The sequence below is a fragment of the Capsella rubella genome, unplaced genomic scaffold, assembly GCF_000375325.1.
Source record: "Capsella rubella cultivar Monte Gargano unplaced genomic scaffold, Caprub1_0 scaffold_7, whole genome shotgun sequence".
In the NCBI taxonomy this organism is placed as follows: domain Eukaryota; kingdom Viridiplantae; phylum Streptophyta; class Magnoliopsida; order Brassicales; family Brassicaceae; genus Capsella; species Capsella rubella.
In genome coordinates this window covers 16581296-16603880 of record NW_006238917.1, presented here as the reverse complement: position 1 = coordinate 16603880, position 22585 = coordinate 16581296, and the positions used below count along the sequence as shown (strand labels likewise).

The 22585-nt window shown below is 43.1% G+C and overlaps 2 protein-coding genes and 1 pseudogene across 2 annotated transcripts; 2 read left to right on the top strand and 1 right to left on the bottom strand.

Annotated features, from left to right (window-relative positions):
- Positions 1-11100: 11100 nt before the first annotated feature.
- Positions 11101-13506, bottom strand: LOC111829488 (uncharacterized protein At3g60930, chloroplastic-like). The gene is made up of 4 exons (XM_023778587.1): positions 12930-13506; positions 12257-12829; positions 12057-12184; positions 11101-11982 (listed from the first exon to the last, which is right to left on the bottom strand). Exons 1-4 carry the CDS (start codon positions 13504-13506, stop codon positions 11101-11103), a joined length of 2160 nt encoding a protein of 719 aa, XP_023634355.1.
- A 3168-nt stretch (positions 13507-16674) lies between these two features.
- LOC111829627 lies at positions 16675-17805 on the top strand. The gene is made up of 2 exons (XM_023779279.1): positions 16675-16794; positions 17025-17805. Exon 2 carries the CDS (start codon positions 17029-17031, stop codon positions 17587-17589), a length of 561 nt encoding a protein of 186 aa, XP_023635047.1. The 5' UTR covers positions 16675-16794; positions 17025-17028; the 3' UTR covers positions 17590-17805.
- A 765-nt stretch (positions 17806-18570) lies between these two features.
- LOC17879966 lies at positions 18571-21774 on the top strand (annotated as a pseudogene).
- Positions 21775-22585: the final 811 nt, after the last annotated feature.

Sequence of the window (22585 nt, the reverse complement as noted above, 5' to 3'; positions counted from 1 at the left end):
AATATATATATATATATATATATATATATATATATATATATATTACAATTAAAAAAAACAAATATATATAAAATTTATTAGAAATTAGTTATGGTGAGTAATATTGAATCGTTATTAATTAGGTGGAAATGAATGTATTCAGTAATATTTAGAAATATAGGATCAAATGTAATTATTGTGATATTATTTAAGGTAGTTAGCAAAATAAGGTAGTTAGCAAAAATAATTCGTTTTATATTTTAAAAATGGGACATTAAAGTTTATAGGTGTGTTTGGCTATAGATTTGACATTGCATAAAAAATGATATATATTTTTTTAATTGTGTTTGGCTACACTCACAAAAAATCTCTCCTTTTAATATAGTACTAGGGATGGACTCGCACGTACGTGCGGGGTTGGTTGCAAAAATTAAGTTTATCATAAAGTTTTAAAATATTTGGATCGACATAATAAGAGACCCGGATCGAGTGTAAACCGAATGAGTGATAAGTTAGAAATTAATTAAATTTATGAACTATCACATCACATAAACCATTGAAAAACATTAAAACTTTTAAAACATTAAAAATTAGGAGAGTCAAACGCGTTCACTATGCATGCCCTAAAACAAATTGAAATATTTTGGTCCACCAACATGAATAAATATTATGTCTTCAGCTTGCCGTTACCCATAATTCCCTTTTGTATATTATTAGAATTAGTTAAGATAATAATTTTTATTTTCTAAATTACCCGTTCCCTTTTTGTATCCCGTTATTTCTCCGCTTCCGCTCCGAGATCCTCTCAACAGTTCGAGCTTATCCAATGAACAGGTCTTCTTTCACTTTATCAAAGCCCACAAACGTATTTCCTTGGACGCAATCATATGGGTCTTGACTGGGCTTTGACCGCGTAGAAACCCAGTACCAACAATTGCCCCCAGTCTAGTTGAAGTCAATTCTTGCTTTAACGGGACGCGTGGTCAGATAATCTTCAGACGGTTGGGTTTCTCGCTTACGTTTTCGAGATCAACTCGAATCTCGACTTTCGTGCAACAAAATGATTACCTCGAATCTATCCGACGGTGGATTCCCCCTTCCGTCGAGATGATCTTGTCTCCCGGCGCTCTGTATACTCCGGAAACGGTGCCCCCAGGATACTGCTGTGCGTATACCACTTATTTAAAACGATGCGGTCTGGTCTTCCCCATCCCCGAGATCATCTATCGAATTCTCAGCCGCTTCCGCATGACGTGTCCACAAATGTGCCTTAAATTTGTACGACATGTAATAGGGCTCTATGTGCGAGCTCGAGAAGAGCGCGTGATTTTCGGGGTTAACGAGCTGGTCCAGTTATGTCTCATTAAACACAACGCTGGTTTCCATGGAACGTACTACCTTTCTCGACGACCCGAACGAGAGGTCCTACAAGGGATCCCTAGTCAAGATGACCGATGGCGAGAGAAGTATTTCTACTTCAAGATTAATGCGGCCTCTGTGGGTGATCTCGATTTCGACAGACTTCCCTCGCAATGGGCGACAAGTGTTGGTCAGAGAGATCGAGACCTGATATTGCCCGTATATACGTTTTCAATTGTTTTTGATTTTTGGTCAAAGACCTTAATTAACACTTCTATTGCTAATGTTTTCAGATTTCGGCGACCGCCTCCTGACTGGAGCTATTCGTGACCTTGTTGAGCGACTTCAGAACGGACAGACCCGCTGAAGAACGTTTTCTCGCCGCTTTGAACATCGAGATCATACCTCCTCTTGAACAAGTTGTTTCTCCCGGACTCCATTAACAAAGAGACCGAGCAAACGCCTCTCCACGAGTTCGTGCCAGAGATGTCAACGAGCAAACTAAGCCTTGACTTCTGCACTTCGCTGGATTTCTCGAGCTCTGGCAAGGAGCGAAGATATCGTCCAACCTCCGGTGGTGACACCAGGTGCAGCTGACCCGGGGAAGGTCGTTATGTTCATGAGCTCTTGATCGAAAGGATCTGATCCTGCTCCTCCTCAGTCAAAGAGGGCTAGGACCGAATCTGAGCATCCTGGAGAAGGCCGTGATGGCCGAAGTGGCTCTCGCCGTGAAAGTCGAGCTAATCCGCCTCGGACCAAGACTCGCGAGGGGGACAAGTCTGACCCTGCTTCCAACGGATCTTCCGGCCACCCGTTCCACTGGAAGTTTGCCCATGCGGTAGAAGACCACATGGGAATGGCCAATATGTTCCATCATCTGAAGACCGCGGGCTGCCAAGTACCACTCGTCGGCGACCTGGGATAGCGCAATACCTATATCGAGGCGATGGCTGCTCAAGCGAAAGAAGGATATCCGTGTCATGGTTTCTGTATACTTATGCAATTACGGGATCAATTTTGGTAGGTATTCACCCATTTTCGTTGGTTTGTAGGCGGTTGCTGTACAGAACTGGCTCGAGGCTCTCTACGAGCAACGGATGAAGGATGTTCCGCTGGTCGGAGAGCTCGAGAACACGAAGATGGTTATTCACAAGCTCTCTTTAGTGCTGAAGGCTCCTCTGAGTGATTGAATTATCAAAGGTTTGTCTTTCTGGATTATCAAAGGATTTGTCTCTGTTGTTTTGTCGCAGAGAGAGTTAGAGAAGCAGCCACAAGGGACATTAGGGTTAATGACCATATATATACTTCGGTTTAAACTGATCGGTTATGCCCTGCCGAACCAAACCAAACCACTAACCGAATTATCAAATTAATTTTGCCAATCGGTTTTCTTTCTTTCACTCTTTCGGCGTCAAAAACCGAATTTAATCGGGTTTAGCCGAATGCCCAGGGCTACTTGAGGGTATCTTGGGGTTGCGGGACTCCTACCCGTTCCAATCGTTGTAAATTTTCTGGACTATTGAGAATGTCAAGTTCGTCCCGTTGTCGGTGACTATCTCATACGGTAGTCCGTGTTGACATACTATATTTTTCCACAAGAAATCTTTGACATGCTCCCCGGTTACCGCGTAGTATGCTTCGGCCTCGATCCATTTGGTAAAATAGTCGGTCACGAAGAGGAGGTGGGTTACTCGTCTCCCTCCTGATTGCGCGAGTGGTCCGATAACGTCCGTAAACCACCTCATAAAGGGGTATGTGGATGATACCGAGCTCATTAGCTCCGCTGGTTGATTTATCATGGGCGCGTGCCTTTGGCATTTATCGCATTTCTTGGCGTACGCTTCGCAGTCTACGATCATGGTAGGCCATAAGTATCCTTGTTTCTTGATTCGGAAGGCTAGAGAACGGCTCCCCGAGTGGTTTCCGCATTGCCCATCGTGTTCTTCCATCATGGGTGTTCGAGCTAGCTTGTTGTTGGCGCATCGGAGGTAAGGACCTGTAATACATCTTTGATACAAATGCGAGCGCTACGGGCTTTGAGCTTAGGAATTGTCAGCGATCTTGTGGTAGCGTCCCATTTGTGATGTAGTCGATGATTGGGGCTTGCCAGTCTACCGCATTGTCGACGGTTGTCTCAGAGGGGGTGTCTGCTTCAGGTTCTGCCTCGTCGAGGTGAGTAGGTTCGGCAGACGAGATCTCGTTTATGCTTTTGGCTTTGGGGAGTACATCGATGCTGGGGGCTTTGATTTCCTCCACCGGTATGATCCGCTTAAGGTGCGGGTCCGAGGTAGATGCCAGCGCGGCTAGAGCATCCGCCGCGGAATTTTCACTTCTCGATATTTTAACCAGGTCAAACGATACGAACTGCTTGTCACGAGCTTTGAAAGTGGCTCGTTACGAGCTGTGAATCACTAAAGGCGTTTAAATCCCGCACTCCGATACCTAGGGCCAGCCGTAATTTGGCGATAAGAGCTTTATATTTGGCTTCGTTATTCGAGGCTGCGAACCCAAGGCGACTGTGTGTAACACCTCCTTGGTTGGCGAGATCAATCGAATGCCGACCCCGGATCCTTGTCTAGAGGATGCTCCGTCCGCGAACAAGGACCATTTGAAGTGTTCGGATCCTTCTTGCTGGCTGTTGGTTCCTAGCTCGATGACGAAATCGGCAAAGACCTGCGCTTTCGCAAAAGTCCGAGGTCGATATTCGATATCATATTCGATATCATATTCGCTAAGTTCGATAGCCCATTTGGCCAGCCGGCCTGACTGGCTCGGGTTGTGCAGGATGGCACATATTGGCTGAGATGTCACAACGATGACTGTGTAAGATTGGAAGTATGACCGAAGTTTCCGTGCTGACATTACAACTGCTAGGGCTAGTTTGTCCATGGCGGGATGTCGAGTTTTGGCGTCCCTAACGTCTTGCTGACGTTGTAGATGGATTTATGTTCTCCTTGGTCATCTCGTACTAACACGCCGCTTATGCTACAGCTGATATCGAGGTGTATAGAAAGAGGGGTTCCCCTTCTAGTGGTTTGGATAGAATAAGAGGTTTCGTGAGATACTTTTTAAGTTCGTGAAATGCTTCTTCGCATCTAGTTTCCCACTCGAATTTTCTGTTGCTTTTTAGCAAGTTATAAAACGGGAGACATCGATCCGTTGACCTGGCGATGAATCGATTAAGTGCTGTAAGGCGTTGTATCTCGCTCTTCGTTCTCGGGGATGGAATTTCGAGGAAAGTTTGGATTTGCTTCGGGTTAGCTTCGATGCCGCGTTCGGTAACGAGATATCTGAGGAATTCTCCGGAAGCCACCCAGAGGTGCATTTTGTCGGGTTTAATTTCATCCCGAACTTGTTTAGTATTTTGAAACATTCCTAGAGATGCAGCACGTGATCGCGCTCTATCATTGATTTGACGAGCATGTCGTTGATGTATACCTCCATGGTTTTCCGAGGTGGTCGGCGAACATTTTGTTAACTAGCCGTTGGTAAGTTTCCCTGGCGGTTTTGAACCCGAAGGGCATTACTTTGTAGCAGAAAGTACCTCGGTCAGTTATGAAGGATGTTTTTTCTTGGTATTCGGGGTTCATCAAGATCTGATTGTACCCTAAGAACGCGTCCATGAAGGACATGACTTGGTGCCCGACGGTAGTGGGGGAGTGGGAAGCTGTCTTTGGGGCATGCCTAATTCAAATCTTTGAAATCTATGCATATTTTCCACTTCCCATTTTTTTATTTTACTACGACAGGGTTCGCGAGCCACTCGACATATGGCACCTCGTGAATCGACCCAATTTTTAATAGTTTGTCAACCTCATCGTTAACTGCTTTAGCTCGCTCTGATCCCAATTTGCAGTGTTTCTGCTTGATTAGTCAGAATGTTCGGTCTACGTTTAAGCTATGTGATATGACATTGATGTCGATACCGTGCATGTCAGTGGTGACCAGGCAAAGTTTGTTATATTTTCTTTTAGGAAAGCGATGAGTTCGTTTCTTGTGTTAAGTGCGATGCATCTTTCGGGGTTCTGGTCGTTGATTGATACTTGGTCCCCTTAGGTTTTTCGAGGACCGTGTACGGTAGGGTTGGAGTAACTCGAGATGCGGCGGGTCTCGGCTTCGTCGCAAATCATTAATTGCTATGTGGCGGATGTTTTTGATTAGCTCGTATCTGCCTATGTAACAGTTTCGTGACATTCTCTGACTTCCGTAGACCGTGGCGATTCCGCCTCATACCGGAAATTTAACGCATTGGTGGTTTGTGGAAGGGACCGTTTCATTATGTACAACCATGGCCTTCCTAAAATTGCGTTAAAGGGTGTTGATCGATATACGACTACAAATTCGACTAAGCATCGCACTCCACGAGCTTCGATTACGAGTTTCACCGTTCCTTTTGCAAGGGCAGTATCCCCAGCGAATCCTATTAGAGGGGTGCGTGCACCCTTTAGTTCGGAGTCTTGGTAACCCATTTATTTGAACGCGTCATAAAACAGTTGGTCGACAGAACTGCCCCTCTCTATCATGATTCGGGACAATTTGCAACCCCAACATCGAGACGCACGACTAGAGCGTCGTTGTGCGGTTTGTCGAGGTCGTTTGTTTCGCTGTCCCTGAAAGTTATTTGGTGATACGGTTAATGTTCGCGATTTCCGTTCGCGGTGGGAGGTGTCCACTTTTTGTTGGTAAGCCTTGATGGAATTGATAGAGTTTTGGCATAGAGTTTTTGCACGCGACGGGGAACGTTTTTTGGGAGCTGGTTGTGGGGTAGAGGTCGCTGATTGGCCGTTCTTGCATAGCCAAAGGTTCGCAAACACTAAATTGATCCTCTTGTTCGAGGCCGGGGGAGGCGACTCCTCGCTGTCGTCTTTCCTATCCCGTTTGGTATTGTTGTTGTTGGACGTTTTTTCGTTCGCTTCTCTTGCCAACTCGCCCTCTTTCTCACCTACCTCGCCAGCTTCGTGCCTTTTGGTGAGGAGGCGATCCACACTGCGGCATTCCTCGGTGGAGTGTCCTTGCACCTTGTAGAATTTGCAGTATTTTTCGGGGTCGAGGTTTTGATTACGATTCTTGGCGGGACCTTCGACGGCATAGGCGTGCTTTTCTGGGGTTTTCTTGAAAGGCACTGCGGGCGTTTTGATTGCTTTATGTAACTCTGCCATTGTAGCCAATTCTTCTTCGGCCTGAGCGAAGTAGTTTGATTTGTAGAGTGCATCGTCCAACGACGCGGGCTGTCGGACGGTTAACTCCTCTATGAATTTCGACGTGTACCACAACCCATGAAGGAGTGCGGCCCGGGCGACCTAGTCATTCAGATTAGCTATTTCTGCTTTGGTTTCTCGTAATGGTTGGTCCTTGGCCTGGACGAGGAGCCCTTGGTCCGACTCTATCGTTTGGTCCGGAAAAAGATCGAGTACTGCTTGAGGAAAGAAGCTGCGAGCTGATCGATGCTGTCGATGGAATTGGCTTCGAGGCTTGCGAACCATTCCAGGGCTGTGCCTACCAAATTCTTGGCGAAATACCGGCAGTATCCCGCTTCTGCCTCGTCGTCGGTTAGAAAGGCCCTTGTTATGGTGAGTCGGAAGGCCCTGAGCTGTATTCGGGGAGTCGTAGGTTTTCCACATCGCGGAGTCCCACTTTTGCAATTCTGTTGGTGAACGGAGTTTGCCTAGTTTCCTCGATTACTTTGTCGATATATGGGGCCGCGCTTGTTGCGAAATGTACTCGCGAACGCATCTGCGCCATTTCGGCGTTCGTTTTGTTCTTGTATTCGGCCAGCGTGTTAGCGCTTATCGTGCCGGGCACCGTACGAAATCAAGCTGGGATTTTTGGGTCCGGTGCTCGAAGGTGTGCTAGTTCACCGTTTTTTATATTGGGATGGGGACCGATCCTGGGGCCAGGTCGTCGGTTACATCTGCTACCCGTTCGTTGGGGGGGGGGCACCGCGGTGTCATTGCTTGGCTTGGATCCAAAGGGTACTTGGGTTGGATGACAGCCATCTGTTGTTTGAGACGCGGGGGCCCCCGGATCAGTAGGGAAGGCTTAAAAGGGCAGCCCTGAGTTCCATGTTTGCGTTGGGGCTACGTCAGTGTTTGAGAAATCGAGCCAAGTACGCAAGATCGAACCATCGTCGAAGCGATTTGGTCCCGGTGGGTTGGGCGCTGGATTATGCACGGACCTGATGGTACTCGGTGGTATGCAGAACGAAAGCTCGCGTTCCTGCCTCTCGATTCTCTCCATCAAAGAGCGGTTCGTTAACTCTTGGTTCTTAGTTTTGTCAATCGTCCCCACAGACGGCACCAAATTGTAGGTGCTGATATTCACCCACTGGTTTAAGTAAAGAAAGTAATGGGGCTAAGCTCTCTGATTTAGAACAATGAATATCGAACTCGAGATAGAAATGGAGTTTTTAGTATTGAATAATTATCACTCTTAAAACGATTACAAGGTTCTCTCAATCAAACAATCAATGCCCTAACTCGAAACGAACATATCTCTTTTATAGATCGGGGCATCCGTAATCTTCGTAACGTACTCTCGGATCTGCGCCTCCTTCTCCGCTTATGCTCCGAGATCCTCTCAACAGCTCGAGCTTATCCAGTAAACGGGCCTTCTTTCACTTTATCAAAGCCCACAAACGTATTTACTCGAACGCAATCATATGGGCCTTGACTGGGCTTTGACCGCGTAGAAACCCAGTACCAACAGATAATACAAGACAAATGGTTCTGGCCAGTGAATTATCCATAAGGATATTACAAGACACGTTATATTGTTTAGGAAATTGCGGAATATAAGATATCGCATATTCCGTCGGTTAATATAATAAAGTGCAATTATGATGCAACTTTTGATTATAACACTCAACAAGTTAAGGCTGGTTGGATTCTTAGAGATAAGAATGGAGGCTCGAAAGGTTGAGGAAGTTTAGTTCTAGGACTAGTATTATCCCCCTTAGAAGCAGAGGCGAAAGCTTTTTTGGCGGTTTTCCAACAAAGTTGGATTAAAGGCATAAGGACGATATGCTTTGAAGGTAATTGCGAAATTTTGAATAAAATTATAAAGCATCAACACTATGACATTGCTTTTGAAAGGGTACAACATGATATCTTTTATTGGGCTTCGTTATTTCAACACGTTCACTTTGTATATACTAAAAACCATAATCTCGAGGGGGAGAGTTAAGGATAACAATATCCCACACTAGAAGTTGAGTAAGATTTTAAGTGGTATATGGAATATATGGACCTCTCCACTAGTGGCCAATTGGATTTAAGTTGGAAACCCACAATCTAATACATCTTCTAACGTGTGTCCACTCATAATAATAAAGAATCTCATAGGTTGTGCCCAAGAATGAACCCAAATCTCATTTTTCTTTGATATGTGTAAACTCGTGTTTCCTGCTCAGCAAGCATTGGACTATCTTCCCTGACAACTTTCAAAACTAGGCCTAGGAAGAAATTTATTTATCCTCTCATACTCTTGAACCAAAAGTATGGTTTTAATTTCCTTAATGCAGTCATAGTTTGGAAAATGGTTTATCTTCTCCTATGATGAAACAAGGCCATGGAGTTTGATATATGTAGGAAAGAATCCCCCATGTTCTGCAATAAACCAAATCAGACTATGTTAGGAAAGTCTAACTAAACTCAGCTAAACCAAACTCAGGCTGCCATTGAGAAAACCAAACTCTAGCATTCTGTGGGTACCCGAATTAGTACCCGGTTCGGCAGCCCACTTCGGAGGACGGCCCGCAAGCAAAGGCCCGTTTCCGGAATCGCCTAGCCCATTGGGAGAAGTCCAGTAGGAATTTGAATGGCTAAAGAGAAGAATGGTAGAGGTCCTGGAGCGCCCTAGTGTGTGCCTGAGCGAGCTAAATGTCTTGACGAGGTCGATGCAGCGACGGCTCGACAGAGGGGAAATAGTGCCTAATATGCCCGTCATACCCTCCAAGGTCGCTAGACCTCGAAGGAATGCCCTAATACCGGAGGATCTTCCTGCTCCCACGAGCAAAGAACCGACTGAGTCATTGGCTGGAACTCCGACAGCCCGGCTCCCTTGTGGCGAAGAACCCGGGGGGGAAGGGCCGGGAAGTTTCTCGGATCTCCCGGAGGAAAATCCGGAGTTAGACTGGAGAACCCCCATCCTATCTTACCTAAGAAGGGGCGAGCTACCTACGGATAAATGGCAAGCTCGAAAGGTTAGAACTATCTCGGCCCGTTTCTGCTTGCATAACGAGGGTTTACTCCATCGTAGCGCTGGGGGTCCTTACTTAACTTGCATTGCGGGGGAGTCGCCGGGGATAGTGATGCGGTCAATCCATGATGGGCCCAATGGGGACCTTGCGGGAGCTCGGACACTAGTAATCAAAGTTAAGCGATACGGTTTTTTCTGGCCAACAATGAAAGCGGACTGTGAAGAGTTCGTAAGGAATTGTGAAAAATGTCAGAAGCACGCACCCACGATTCATCAGCCTTCGGAGCTCATGTCTTCAATCTCGGCACCCTACCCATTCATGAGATGGTCAATGGACATAATAGGACCTTTGCATAGCTCGACGAGATGAGTAAGATTCCTGCTGGTCCCAACTGATTACTTTTCCAAATGGGTGGAGGCATCTGCGTATTCTGCGGTGACAAGCTCTCAGGTCCAACAATTCGTATGGAAGGACGTGATCTGCCGCCACAGACTCCCGTATGAAATAGTAACTGACAATGGGTCGCAGTTCGTCTCGAAACAGTTCGAAGCCTTCTGCGCTCACTGGAAGATTCGGTTGAGCAAATCCACACCCCGCTACCCACAAGGGAATGGCCAGGCTGAAGCTATGAACAAAGTAATACTAGCTAACTTAAAAAAACGGTTGGATTCGTACAAGGGCCGATGGGCTGAGGAACTACAAGGCGTACTATGGGCAATCCGAACTACGCCTCGGCGGGCGACGCACGAAACTCCCTTTTCGTTGGTATATGGGACGGAGGCGGTGATCCCAGCAGAGCTCGCTGTGCCGGGAGTTCGGGTAGCTATGAACCCGAAAATGCCCGAAGAGAACGAAGAGTCTCTTCGGGATGCCCTCGATTTCATTGAGGAGAGGCGTGATCGGGCGTTAGTTCGGTTGCAGCATTATCAGAGTGCGATCGCAAATATTATAATTCAAGAGTGAGGGGTCGCGACCTCAACGTGGGTGACCTCGTGCTAAGGAAGGTTTACGAAAATACCAAAGAGGTTAACGCTGGAAAACTTGGCGTAAACTGGGAAGGCCCTTACAAAATCACGTCCGAAGTACGTAACGGGGTTTACCGCCTGGAGGAGCTGTCCGGAAAAAAGATCCCCAGGTCATGGAATGCCCTGCATCTGAAGCGATTCTATACTTTTTAAAGTAAAATAGTAACACTTGTAATCGAACTACGGTGTGCTTGATCCCTTATTGGGTAAGTAGGCAGCTCGGTTTATCGAGTTCAGCTAAGTAATAATATAAATTTCATATTAAGCAAGCTGGCACAAAAAGTCAACAAAAATAACATAGCAAAAAGTGAAAATAAGCAGTTCCTTTTCAAAGCAAAAAAGGGAAAAGAGTGCGGCCTCCGTGGCCAAAAACACTCAAAGACATAGTGATCCATCGAGTTCGGAGAGCAACTAGAACGCAAAAAAAAAAGAGAAGTCACAGACATAGAGGGGGGTCTAAGACCAAAACAACCCCGGCAGAAATCAATTTAGTTCGGAGTCCGCAGTAGGGGCTTTGGAACAAACCAGAGGAGTGCCAGGTTAGGGGTCCGCAATGGGGGCTTCAGAACGACTCAGAGGAGTGCCAGCCGCCTCATCCATCAAAGCTTCGTCACCCCCGACATTCATAAAGTCATTGACCTCCTTACTAAGACCCGGCTTGATGGCCTCCAGTTCCTGATTCGTTACAACAGAAGGATCAGAAGTAGGCTCCTCGATCATAAGGGGAGCAGAAGTGGGGTCAGGCCCGACCTCGGGGGGAGTATCTGCCAAAAGAGCAGTGAGTGATGAAGGGTCAAACTTCAAATCCTTTACCTTTTCAGCCTCGAGGTGAGCAGCCTTCTCATCAGCCTTCAATGTCTCGAGCTCCTCTTTCTGGTCGGCGATCTCGCCCTTCTCGATTTCTTCCACTAGCATCCGGTTGGCAGTGATCTCTGCAGCTCGGATTGCGTGGGGGAGTAATCGGTCATGCTCCTCGAGGTGCGTCCCGATCTTATCGATTGTCTCCCGAAGCTCAGCTCGCGTTTTCCTCCGCTCCTCCCTTCGAACCCTTTCCATCTCCGAGCTGTTCCCTGCTTCCAGGAGCTGGTTTCTGAGTTTGATCTCCTGGAGTTCCTTCTTCGCATCCGTCTCAGCGGTGGTCGCCTTCAGGTACAGTTCCCCGGCCAGCTTTAACTTGTCTTGGCAAGTTTCCAGGTCAGACTCAGCAATCTGTAGGTCGAGCTCGACGGACTTGAGCTTCTTGCTGAACTTAGCCGCCCTCTCCACCTCGGCTCGGTTGGCAGCATCCATGGACTTGTATTTCTTCACCTCCTTCTCTAAGTCTGCAATTCGAGATTGAAGGGCCCCGATTTCTGTGGCGGAGGGGCTGGCGAAGAGCTGCTCTTCGTAGTGGGCTACTGAGCTGTTGAATTCAAAGAGCATCTGCCGAAAGAACGAAGGTGTTTATAAAGTAGGGGGGGGGAGATAACTTGCGAAGTAAAGGAAAGCAATCTTACCTCGCCAACCTTCTCGGCAAAGCAGAAGTAGTCTTCCCGGTTGCTCAAGGACATGTCCTTAAAGGCAGGAACCCGAGCTCCGGGATGGCTGAAGCTCCTCATCATGTCCGCCAAGGATTTCGGCGGAGCTAATAAAACATTTTACGTCAGTTTAGAAAAACGTGTATATAGAAAGAGCGAGCTATTGGTAAATGGTTTACCTGGAAGTTCGCGTCTCGGGGTCGTTTCCGGGACGGTGAAGCTCGGACCCGCGGGTGAAGAGCCCTTTGGAGCCGGAGTTTCGGCAACCTTCTCTTCAGGTCGGAGGCGGGAGCTCGCACGCATAGGAAGCGCAGGATCTGCTGCCTTCCTCTTCTTGGTACCACTGGACTGACCCTCCTCACGAATTGGGCGAGGGGCGGGGGAGTCGGCACTGAGGTCGCTGTCAGGCAAAGTTATCACTTGGCGACCTGAGCCCTCTGGAGGAACGGCTGAACTGGAAGACTTCTCTTTCGAGGGAACTTGGGCTTTGGTGCCCGATAGCGCAGCGACCATTTTCTTCTTCAGCTCTTTCTCCTTCAGCTCCATCTTCTTTTTGTAAGCTCGCTCCTCTCGATAGTTCATCTTCGGAGGTGCAGCTTGGGGGGAGGAGATGGTGAGAAACCTAGTGCGAATGCGGGCTCCGGCCTCGCGAATTCTAGGGCAAGTAAAAGAATCCCACGCGGTTTGGCCGCCACAGAACGTGACGAAGTAATTCGCGAAGGTTTCGGACAGGAACCCGCGGTCAAGAGAGGCTGCAAAAAAAAAGAAGGAAAAAAGATAGAATTAGTGCTCCGAACTGATGAAAATAAACGGGAGAGCTCAAATGCAGAAAGCTTTCGAATCTCCTCGCACTTCTACCAGGTTTGTGGGACCAATGCGGGACAAATAATTCCTGCAGGTCGCCAAAAGTATCCCGGTTGATCGGGAAGAAGAAGTAGTCGCCCCGGTACTGCTCGTCCTTCCCGGGAAAGTTGTCAAAAACCCGAAGTCCGGCCAACGGGCTGAGATAGAAAGTCCCCCTGGTCCGGCCACTCTTTATCGTATAAAGATGGAGTATGTCCTGGAAGGTGATGAGATAGCCGTGCTCCTCCGCCAGGGTCTGTAGGCAGAGAAGGGTCCGAACAAAGTTCGGGCATAGCTGGGGAAGGGCAACGCCTAGGGCGAACATCGCCTTCACCAGAAGCTCCGGCAGAGGGAAGTAGAGGCCGCACTTCGAGAAAAAGATCTTGTAGGCGCAGCAATAACCGGGCGGAGGGTCCTCCGGTGAAAGGTCGTCTCCCGGAGCGATGAGCTCCGTCTCCGACGTGAGGCCGCAGAGGAACTTCACGTGTACAAGGTCCTCCTCGGCGATAGTTGATCGGGGGTGAGGACCGAATTGCCCGGAGAGGGAAGTGTCTCCGGCTTGTGGAGCTTGCTTCGGCGAAGTCATGGCGAGGCTAGCGAGAGGAAAAGCAAGAAGATTCGAAAGCTATTCGGTTTCGTCGGAGAAAGCAGAAGGAAACTAGAGGAAGACGAAGACGAGAGAGAAAACTAAAAAAAAAACGAAGGAAAAGGAGGTTACCTTTATATTGTCTCGGCGGCCGTGGTGTGATGATTGCCTAGGGAAGCTATAAGGTCGCGGTCTTTATACCCGACAACCTAGGGATTTTGAAGCGGCAAAACCGGGGCACGGGAATCCGAAAAGGAAACCTCGGGGGAAAACAAATCAATCATATCAAACTCGGAAATCGCCGTTTCTTTAATTGTGCCGCATATAAGTCTTCTGAACTAAACCACTTCGCAAGACTTGGGGGGCTTACTGTGGGTACCCGAATTAGTACCCGGTTCGGCAGCCCACTTCGGAGGACGGCCCGCAAGCAAAGGCCCGTTTCCGGAATCGCCTGGCCCATTGGGAGAAGTCCAGTAGGAATTTGAATGGCTAAAGAGAAGAATCAAAACGGGCCATCTACTGGTCAAAGGACGTCTTAATGAAGGCGTGATTCACGGGGCGGAGTCCGGGGAAATAGTAATTACTCGCCATCGTTGTATAAATAGAGGGTTAGGACAAAGTGTAGAGGGGATCGAATTTTCTTGAGAACAGACTTAATAAAGCAAAGCAATTTTCTTTTCGTTTCTCGCTATATTACTCACGAGTTCGGACAGGGAATCATGAACCCACTTAAGTTAAACCCGTTTCCAGTTCGTGGATTTCAGCTCCCACACATTCCTAGCCCAAAACAAACCCTAGCATTCTCATTAATTAGCACCAAATTAGCATTCTCTAGCACAAACCAAACTCAACATGACATTTATGAAACCGAACTCACTCTGTTATTTATAAAACCAAACTCTAGCATTGATTAACACAAACCAAACTCAGGCTGCCATTGATAAAAGCTAACTCTACATTAAAATGACCATTGAAAATTAGCACTCATGCTACCATTTACAAAACCAAATTCGACCTTTCCCATTGTATCTAAACTATCATCACCATTCTAAACTAAACTTAGCTAAACTAAACTAAGAACTCATGCTGGCGTTAACAAAAACGTTTAGATTGTTATGATTTTTTGTACCCAATTTGTTTAGGTTTTTACAGATTTAATAAAGTTAATCACACAAGCTTTCAATGCTTTCAACTTCTACAAAATAACACGAGTGGTGAGTTAAAATATATCCATATCTTACAATATAGGGCATTTTAGTCTTTAATTAAAAATGTTAAGGATGAAATTTGTTGGGCCAATGGTAATTGTGACACAAAAACAAAAACCATGCTATTTTTGAGAACCTCTCTATAATAAGATATTTTTGAAAAAAAAACTAAAATAAACAAATTTAAGCTGAATATTAAACATACAATATTCCTATTTCTTCCATATCAAATTTGGATAGAAACAATTTTCTTCTATGATTGATAAAAACTAAAGAACGTATAAGAATAGTGTGGGTCCATATGTCAAAGTTTAGAAAGTATTCCTTTCTATTCCTTACAAAAACAATTGTACACCAGCTGGACCCAAAAATTTATTTTTAAAAACAAAATCATGCAAAAGTTTATGATAACGTATAAAATCAATGCAACTATTTTTTTAAAATCTCATGTGATAACGTCAAACTTTTCAAAGTTTTTTAATAACCACAACTAATATTTAAACAATTTATTCATATCCAGTATAAAATTCAAACTAATCTTGGTATATCTCATTATTATATCATGAATTTTTATTATATTTAAAGTCTTATGCAATACACTTATAAATAGTCTTCGACACCTTATTATTTTTTCTAAAGACTATTCTAATAGAGAAAAGCTATCTAGCATAGAAAAAGTTCAAACGATTGAGAGAGCTTAAGGTTAAAAAAAAAATCATCACGGCAAGTTTGGTTTTGCTTATGGTCTTCTGTTTGGTTTTTCTATTTCATCAAGCCATCTAATATATTTTGCTTACAGTCTTGTGTTTGGTTTTGTTATTTTATGTATTTGATCTTTAGAAAGCACTTGGACTATGGCAATTTCCCGAGAGAATGGATCATCACGTCGTGGAGGTCTTTCAAGAAACAAAAGCAAATCTACTACTGCATAAGGGATGGACACTGAAGGAAAGGTATATATATGTTTTGTATATATATATATAGTTATATGTTGAGTTAAGCTTGAAGAAAAAGATAACTTGAAGAGCAAGTCATTGTAATTCTACCGAGATATGGATTAGGATTAGAGGTGTTTATAAGTCCTATTTGAATTAGGATTTGGGTTTTGGTTTTATATAAATAGAGAGGTCGAGTTATGACATTAAGTGTGAGATTAAGAGGTTTTGTGAGCTTTAGTTTTTGAGGAATTTTTCTAAAGCAATAAAAGAAAGAGTCTTTTATACACTTCATAATCTCCAAGTTCTTAAGGTCTTTAAAACAATATATAATACTGAATTTCAATGCATATACGATTAATGTATTAAAGCGAAACATGATAATTGAATATGTATATATTATAGTATGTGTGGAAGGAAAGACATTGTCAAATGATGCTTGAATTCGTTATTACGGAGCTAAAAGCAAATAACCACTATAGTAGAATGCCGAATGTTGCTGGTAGAAGAAGAGATAAAGAGCAAAATCAGATTTATATTCAACATGATGTCGATCAAGATGAACGTTACTCTCCGTTTACTAAAATAAAAAAATTTAAGCTGAATATTAAACATATAATATTCATGAATCACTGATACGACAAAACCATTATATTTAATATTAAGAATATATTCCATAAAATTGTTTAAAGAAATTATTTATTTACTATGTTTTTGTAGATAAGAAAGTTAGATAAGTGAATTAATATGATGATTTTTATTACTGAAAAATTTGAAGTTTATTTGTGTAACCTCTATTTTGGATATTTGATTATTTATGTCGGGTATCCGTTCGAATATTGAATTATATTACCCTGATAGGACCCAATAGAGCAACGGGTCATGTCCAATACCCTTTCCAACCCGTTTGTTTCCGGTACAGGATCCGGGTCGGGTTTCCGGGTCCGGGTTTTTTTTTCTTCTCTGTAATTGGGGATATAACGAAATTGGAAGAACCTCTAAACTATACGGAGGCTTTCAATCCCCAAATCCCCAAATCGAGTATTAGGGTTTTCGCCAGCTCCTCAATCCGGCGAGCCCAGCTCAACTCCGTCGTCGAGTCCTTGTCGTCTCTGTTGCCTCTCAAGCCGTTCTCCTCTCTCTCGGTAAGCCCTAAACTTCCTCTGTGTTGATCTCTGTAAACCCTAAACGTTTCTCACAATTATAGTTCTCTTCCTCGTTCGATCTTCTTAATTTTGAATCAATGGAGTTACGGTTTGTTTAGGGTTGCACTCTCTGTTTCTTTGCGGAAATCGTTGAAAACCTTTTTTAATTGCTATAATTACCCAGCCGATGTTTTAAGCTTTTCTATTTCTTGATGTATTCCAAATTTCAGGAAGATGGATTTGCCTAACTTCGCTATGGCTCGCTTGGGTGATTCTCAACTCCGTATAGTCATTCATTGGGATTTTGAGAACGTTTGCATTCCTCGAGGTTTTCGAGCCGCACAACTCTTCAGAATTGTGGAGAATCGGCTGAGACAACTGGGTTATGAGGGTGAGATCGAGTTCAGAGCATTTTGGGGCACTAAAGGGCCCAGCCTTGAGAAGCATCGAAGGGAGCTTGAGGGTTTAGGAGTAAAGTTCTATCAAGCACCTGAGGCGGTACAAGATGCAGCAGATCATTTAATGCTCGAGCTAATTGATAAATATGGACCTAAGCTGTTGAAGGATCTTTTGACACAGTATGGAGAGGTGGATGCGGTGGTACAGGAATATGTTCATATATTCATAGCTGGAGATCACATTTACGCTAATGTTGCTCAGCTGATGCTTGGTATGGGAACTACCGTATTGCTAATATACCCGAGATTGGCTTGCGCTAACGAACTCCGGGAAGTGTTTCCACTTTCAGCCAGGATGACTTGGTTATCGTTTCTCGGCAGGCAAGAAAGGCGTTAAGAGTCTTTTTGTGTGTGTTTTACATGTCGGATGTGAACATTAGGAGTAGTATAAATAGGTGCAGCGGAAGGAACATATTCAGAGCCTGAGGAACATAAACTTTTCTTACAAATATTGTTCTTCCTGGTTCTCATCTTTTTTAAGTAATACAAAGTGATCTGTTTCCTGATCCTATCAGCTCTATACAGTAGCCTTTTAGCTTTCTTTTCTGTTCACTCAATAGTGTTCTCATTGATTATTCTCGCCTCTCAAAATTTCTCTTGGTTTTAGTTTCGTTTCATTGTTGTTTTTGCATTAGCTTTGAATCCAAATAGAGACGACAGATAGGGATTCCATGGATATCAGTAATTTTTTTGGTTTGTATGCAAGGGCTATAGGTAAAAGAATTTACTACAATATATACTTATGCATAGTATAATTAGAGATCTATACGTCAATATGAAAATCTGAACAAGGGGAGAGACAAAAGGAAGGATCTATATAATTCACAAAGTCAACTTACTGACACACAAAACCTAGTGATCCTCGGTCAATTTGAACATATTCAAGACTGGTCACTAGTTTCATGTCCACTTGTGAGAAGAAGTGAATTTTGAAAACTTCTTAAAGTACGTACAACTCACTTTTCAACGCATGTCAAAACTTTTCTAACGCTTTTGTTCTATTCTACGTTTTGAAGATCTTCATCAATAAGGAAAAAAATATATTATCGTGTTGTCGATAATAAACCTAGTAGAGTCGGAAAAAAATTATCCATAATCAAATCGTTAAAGTAAAAAATTTCCGAAATTTATCATAATAATTAACAAATGCAAGATAATTAAAATTAAAAAAAAAAAAAAAAAATACAAAAAGAAAGGCTACACTATTAACATATTTAAAATAATTAAATAAAAAACTGTTGCGAGATAGGTCAAAGTCAAAGACACACGAGTGAGCCTTGTTCATAGTCTCTCTGTCTCTGGTTACTTCGTGAAAGCAAAAGGAGCAATTTTGAAGCCATGTCCGCTTTGTCTGTGATCGAACAACGACTGTTAAAGTGGAACAAAGTCGCATCTTTATTACCCAAACCAAACAAACCTCTTATCCCCATTGATCGTCTTAACGAGCTTTTGAAAGCCTGTGCTAATTGAAGCTGTCTAAGCACCGGCGAATCGATCCACGCTCATCTGATTGTTACGAACCAGTTATCTAGAGTTAAAGACGTGTTTCAGATCAATTCTCTGATCAATCTCTACGTGAAATGTGGAGAAACTGTTCGTGCACGCAAGCTGTTCGATTTAATGCCTGAGAGGAATGTTGTTTCTTGGTGTGCGATGATGAAGGGTTATCAGAATTCTGGGTCTGATTTTGAAGTTTGAAGCTGTTTAAAAGTATGATTTTTTCCTGGTGAATCGAGACCTAATGAGTTTGTAGCCTCTGTGGTTTTTAAATCTTGTTCAACCTCTGGGAGGATTGAAGAAGGTAAGCAGTTTCATGGATGTTTTCTTAAATGTGGTTTGATGTCTCATGAGTTTGTACGGAATACTCTTGTCTACATGTATTCATTGTTCGGACTCACGAGAGGCTACCCGAATTTTGGATGATCTTCCTTATTGTGATCTCCCTGTGTTTAGTTCAGCTCTTAGTGGTTATTTAGAGTGCGGTGCCTTTAAAGAAGGGGTTGATGTTTTGAGAAGGATGGCTTACGAAGATTTGGTTTGGGATAACATCACGTATTTGTCTTCTTTACGGCTTTGCTCCAATCTCAGAGACTTGGATTTGGGTCTGCAGATTCATAGCCGAATGATACGGTTTGGTTTCAGCTGTGAAGTTGAGGCAACTGGTGCACTCATTAATATGTATGGAAAATGTGGTAATGTCATCTATGCTCAGAGAGTCTACGACGATACACATGCTCAAAACATTGTCTTGAATACGACGATCATGGATGCTTACTTCCAGGATAAGTCTTTCGAGGAGGCTCTGAATCTGTTTGCAAAGATGGGAACTAAAGATGTTCCCCCTAATGAGTTCACTTTTGCCATTTTGTTGAATTCAATTGCAGAGCTATCGCTTCTAAAACAAGGTGATCTTCTTCATGGGCTTGTTCTGAAATCTGGTTATAAGAACCATTTAATGGTTGGCAATGCTCTGGTTAACATGTACGCCAAAAGTGGCAGCATTGTGGATGCAAGGAAAACATTCTCAGGCATGGCTTTTAGGGATATAATTACTTGGAACACATTGATATGTGGATTCTCACATCATGGATTGGGGAAGGAAGCGCTTGAAGCCTTTGATAGAATGATGTATGCAGGAGAGTTTCCCAACCGCATCACTTTTATCGTCATTTTGCAGGCTTGTTGCCATACTGGTTTTGTGGAGAGAGGGCTTTATTACTTTGACCAGCTAATGAAGCAATTTGATGTTCAGCCTGATCTACAGCATTATACATGCATTGTTGGACTTTTGAGCAAGGCTGGATTGTTCGAGAAGGCTGAAAATTTCATGAGAACAGCTCTAATTGAATGGGACGTTGTTGCGTGGCGAACTTTGTTAAATGCTTGTTAGTTGTTATGTTCGTCGGAATTACACTTTAGCAAAGTAGGTAGCAGAATACGCCATGGAGAAGCATCCAAAAGATTCAGGAATTTACATATTGTTATCCAATATTCATGCCAGGTCAAGGGAGTGGGAAGGCGTGGCAAACGTGCGTTCTTTGATGAATAAAAGGGGTGTTAAGAAGGATCCTGGAGTAAGCTGGATAGGGATACGTAATCAAACCCATGTGTTTCTTGCAGAGGAAAGCCAACACCCGGAGATTATGCTGATTTATGCAAAGGTGAAGGAAGTTTTGTCAAAGATTAGACCATTAGGGTATTCGCCTGATGTTGCTGGAGATTTCCATGATATAGATGAAGAAGAGAGAGAAGATAACCTCTCTTATCATAGTGAGAAGCTAGCTGTGGCATATGGTCTGATGAAAACGCCAGAGAACTCACCATTGTACGTGACTAAAAACGTGAGGATATGTGATGATTGTCACTTCGCAATTAAGCTTATCTCGAAAGTCTCAAAACGATACATAGTTATCAGAGATTCCCATTGATTGTGAAGCATCTTTCTTTTGCAGGCCGTTTGCAGCTGATCCAATCTTTTATCTACTCAATTATCACCTTTTGGGCCTCTATTTTCATTCTCCCTAATCAATGCCTTGAGGAAATTGAGAGAATGTGCAGTGCTTTTCTATGGCAAGGGGCACCTAACTCGGCTAGGGGAGCGAAAGTCAGTGTGTACGCCTAAGACTGCTGGTGGGCTGGGACTAAAGCGATTGATGAATTGGAACAAGGTCCTTGGTTTGAAACTCATATGGCTTTTGTTTGCTGCTAGTGGTTCTTTATGGGTTTTTTGGGTGAGGAGAAACTTGATAGGGAGATATATGCTTTTGGGATATTGTGAATGTTAGCTCAGGAAGTTGGATATGGAAAAGCCTTTGTAAACTTAGATCGCTTGCTAGACCTTTTATTGTCTGCGATGTTGGATCTGGTATTACTTGCAGCTTTTGGAATGATAATTGGACTGATTAGGGAACTCTTTTGGAAATCACTGGAGCTTTGGGACCAAGATTGTCAGGTCTACCAAAAGATTCAACTGTTGCTTTGCTGTAGTAGGAGTAGAAATCCGGTTATTGTCCTATTAAAAGAATCCTTGCCTTCTCCTTCTATAGTGAGGGACCAGAGGGAAGTGGAAGATGATTGTTTCCTGTGGAAGATTGGGGAATCCCAACCTTCCAATGTGTTTTCAACAGTGATCTTATTTATGGGCTTGTTCTGAAATCTGGTTATAGGAACCATGTAATGGTTGGCAATGCACTGGTTAACATCTACGCCAAAAGTGGCAGCATTGAGGATGCAAGGAAAACATTCTCAGGCATGGCTTTTAGGGATATAATTACTTGGAACACATTGATATGTGGATTCTCACATCATGGATTGGGGAGGGAAGCGCTTGAAGCCTTTGATAGAATGATGTATGCAGGAGAGTTTCCCAACCGCATCACTTTTATCGGCATTTTGCAGGCTTGTTGCCATATTGGTTTTGTGGAGCGAGGGCTTTATTACTTTGACCTTAATGAAGCAATTTTATAAATGATGATTAATTGTACTTGATCTCGTTCGTTGTTTATTAGAGTCCACACATACGAGGATATAATCATTTATATATATTTATACACATTATAAATTAATTATCTTATCCTAAAAAAAAAAAATAAAAAAAAAAAAATTAATTATCTTACAAAATTTGTTTATTGATAGATGTCAAAAAAAAAAAAATTGTTTATTGATAATGTTTTTATAAAAACTTAAAAAATTGTAACTAAATTAAAACAAAAAATTGTAATTAACAAATTGTAAACAAAAAGAGTAGAGGGTTTCGCCTAAGGCGTGATTTTGAGAAAATAATGTAGAGCTGTTTTTTACCTATTAGCATCTAAAATTTCAAGTTTAATAAAATTTACTTTTTATATTACTAATTAAATTATATATGAAGCATAAACATCATTAGCAAACTCTATATTCAAGTATTTAATATTCTAATTTCGCTAAAGAGTATTAAACTTTATCTTAGTTTATCTTAGTTTCTGTCGAGTAATTTCTGTATTCTAATTTCGCTAAATTCTAATTTCATATTGTAAAAGTAAATAAATTCTATATTATAATTTCGCTATATTACAACTAATTAAACTAAATTAATAAGAAAGAGTTCTTAGGGTTTACATTTAATACATAAAAGTAAATAATCCAAAATAAAAAACGATACATACATATTATTATTGAATTTTGATAAACAGATGATAATTACTGAATTGTTGGGGGATTTGCACAACTAGCCTTTTTATGATACCCTTTTCTACAAGTACCCTCTCTAGGTGTCCATTTTCAAAAATACCTTCTTCAATGTACAAAATGACTAAATTACCCTCCTTTATTATAACCCATGATGAATAAAGGAA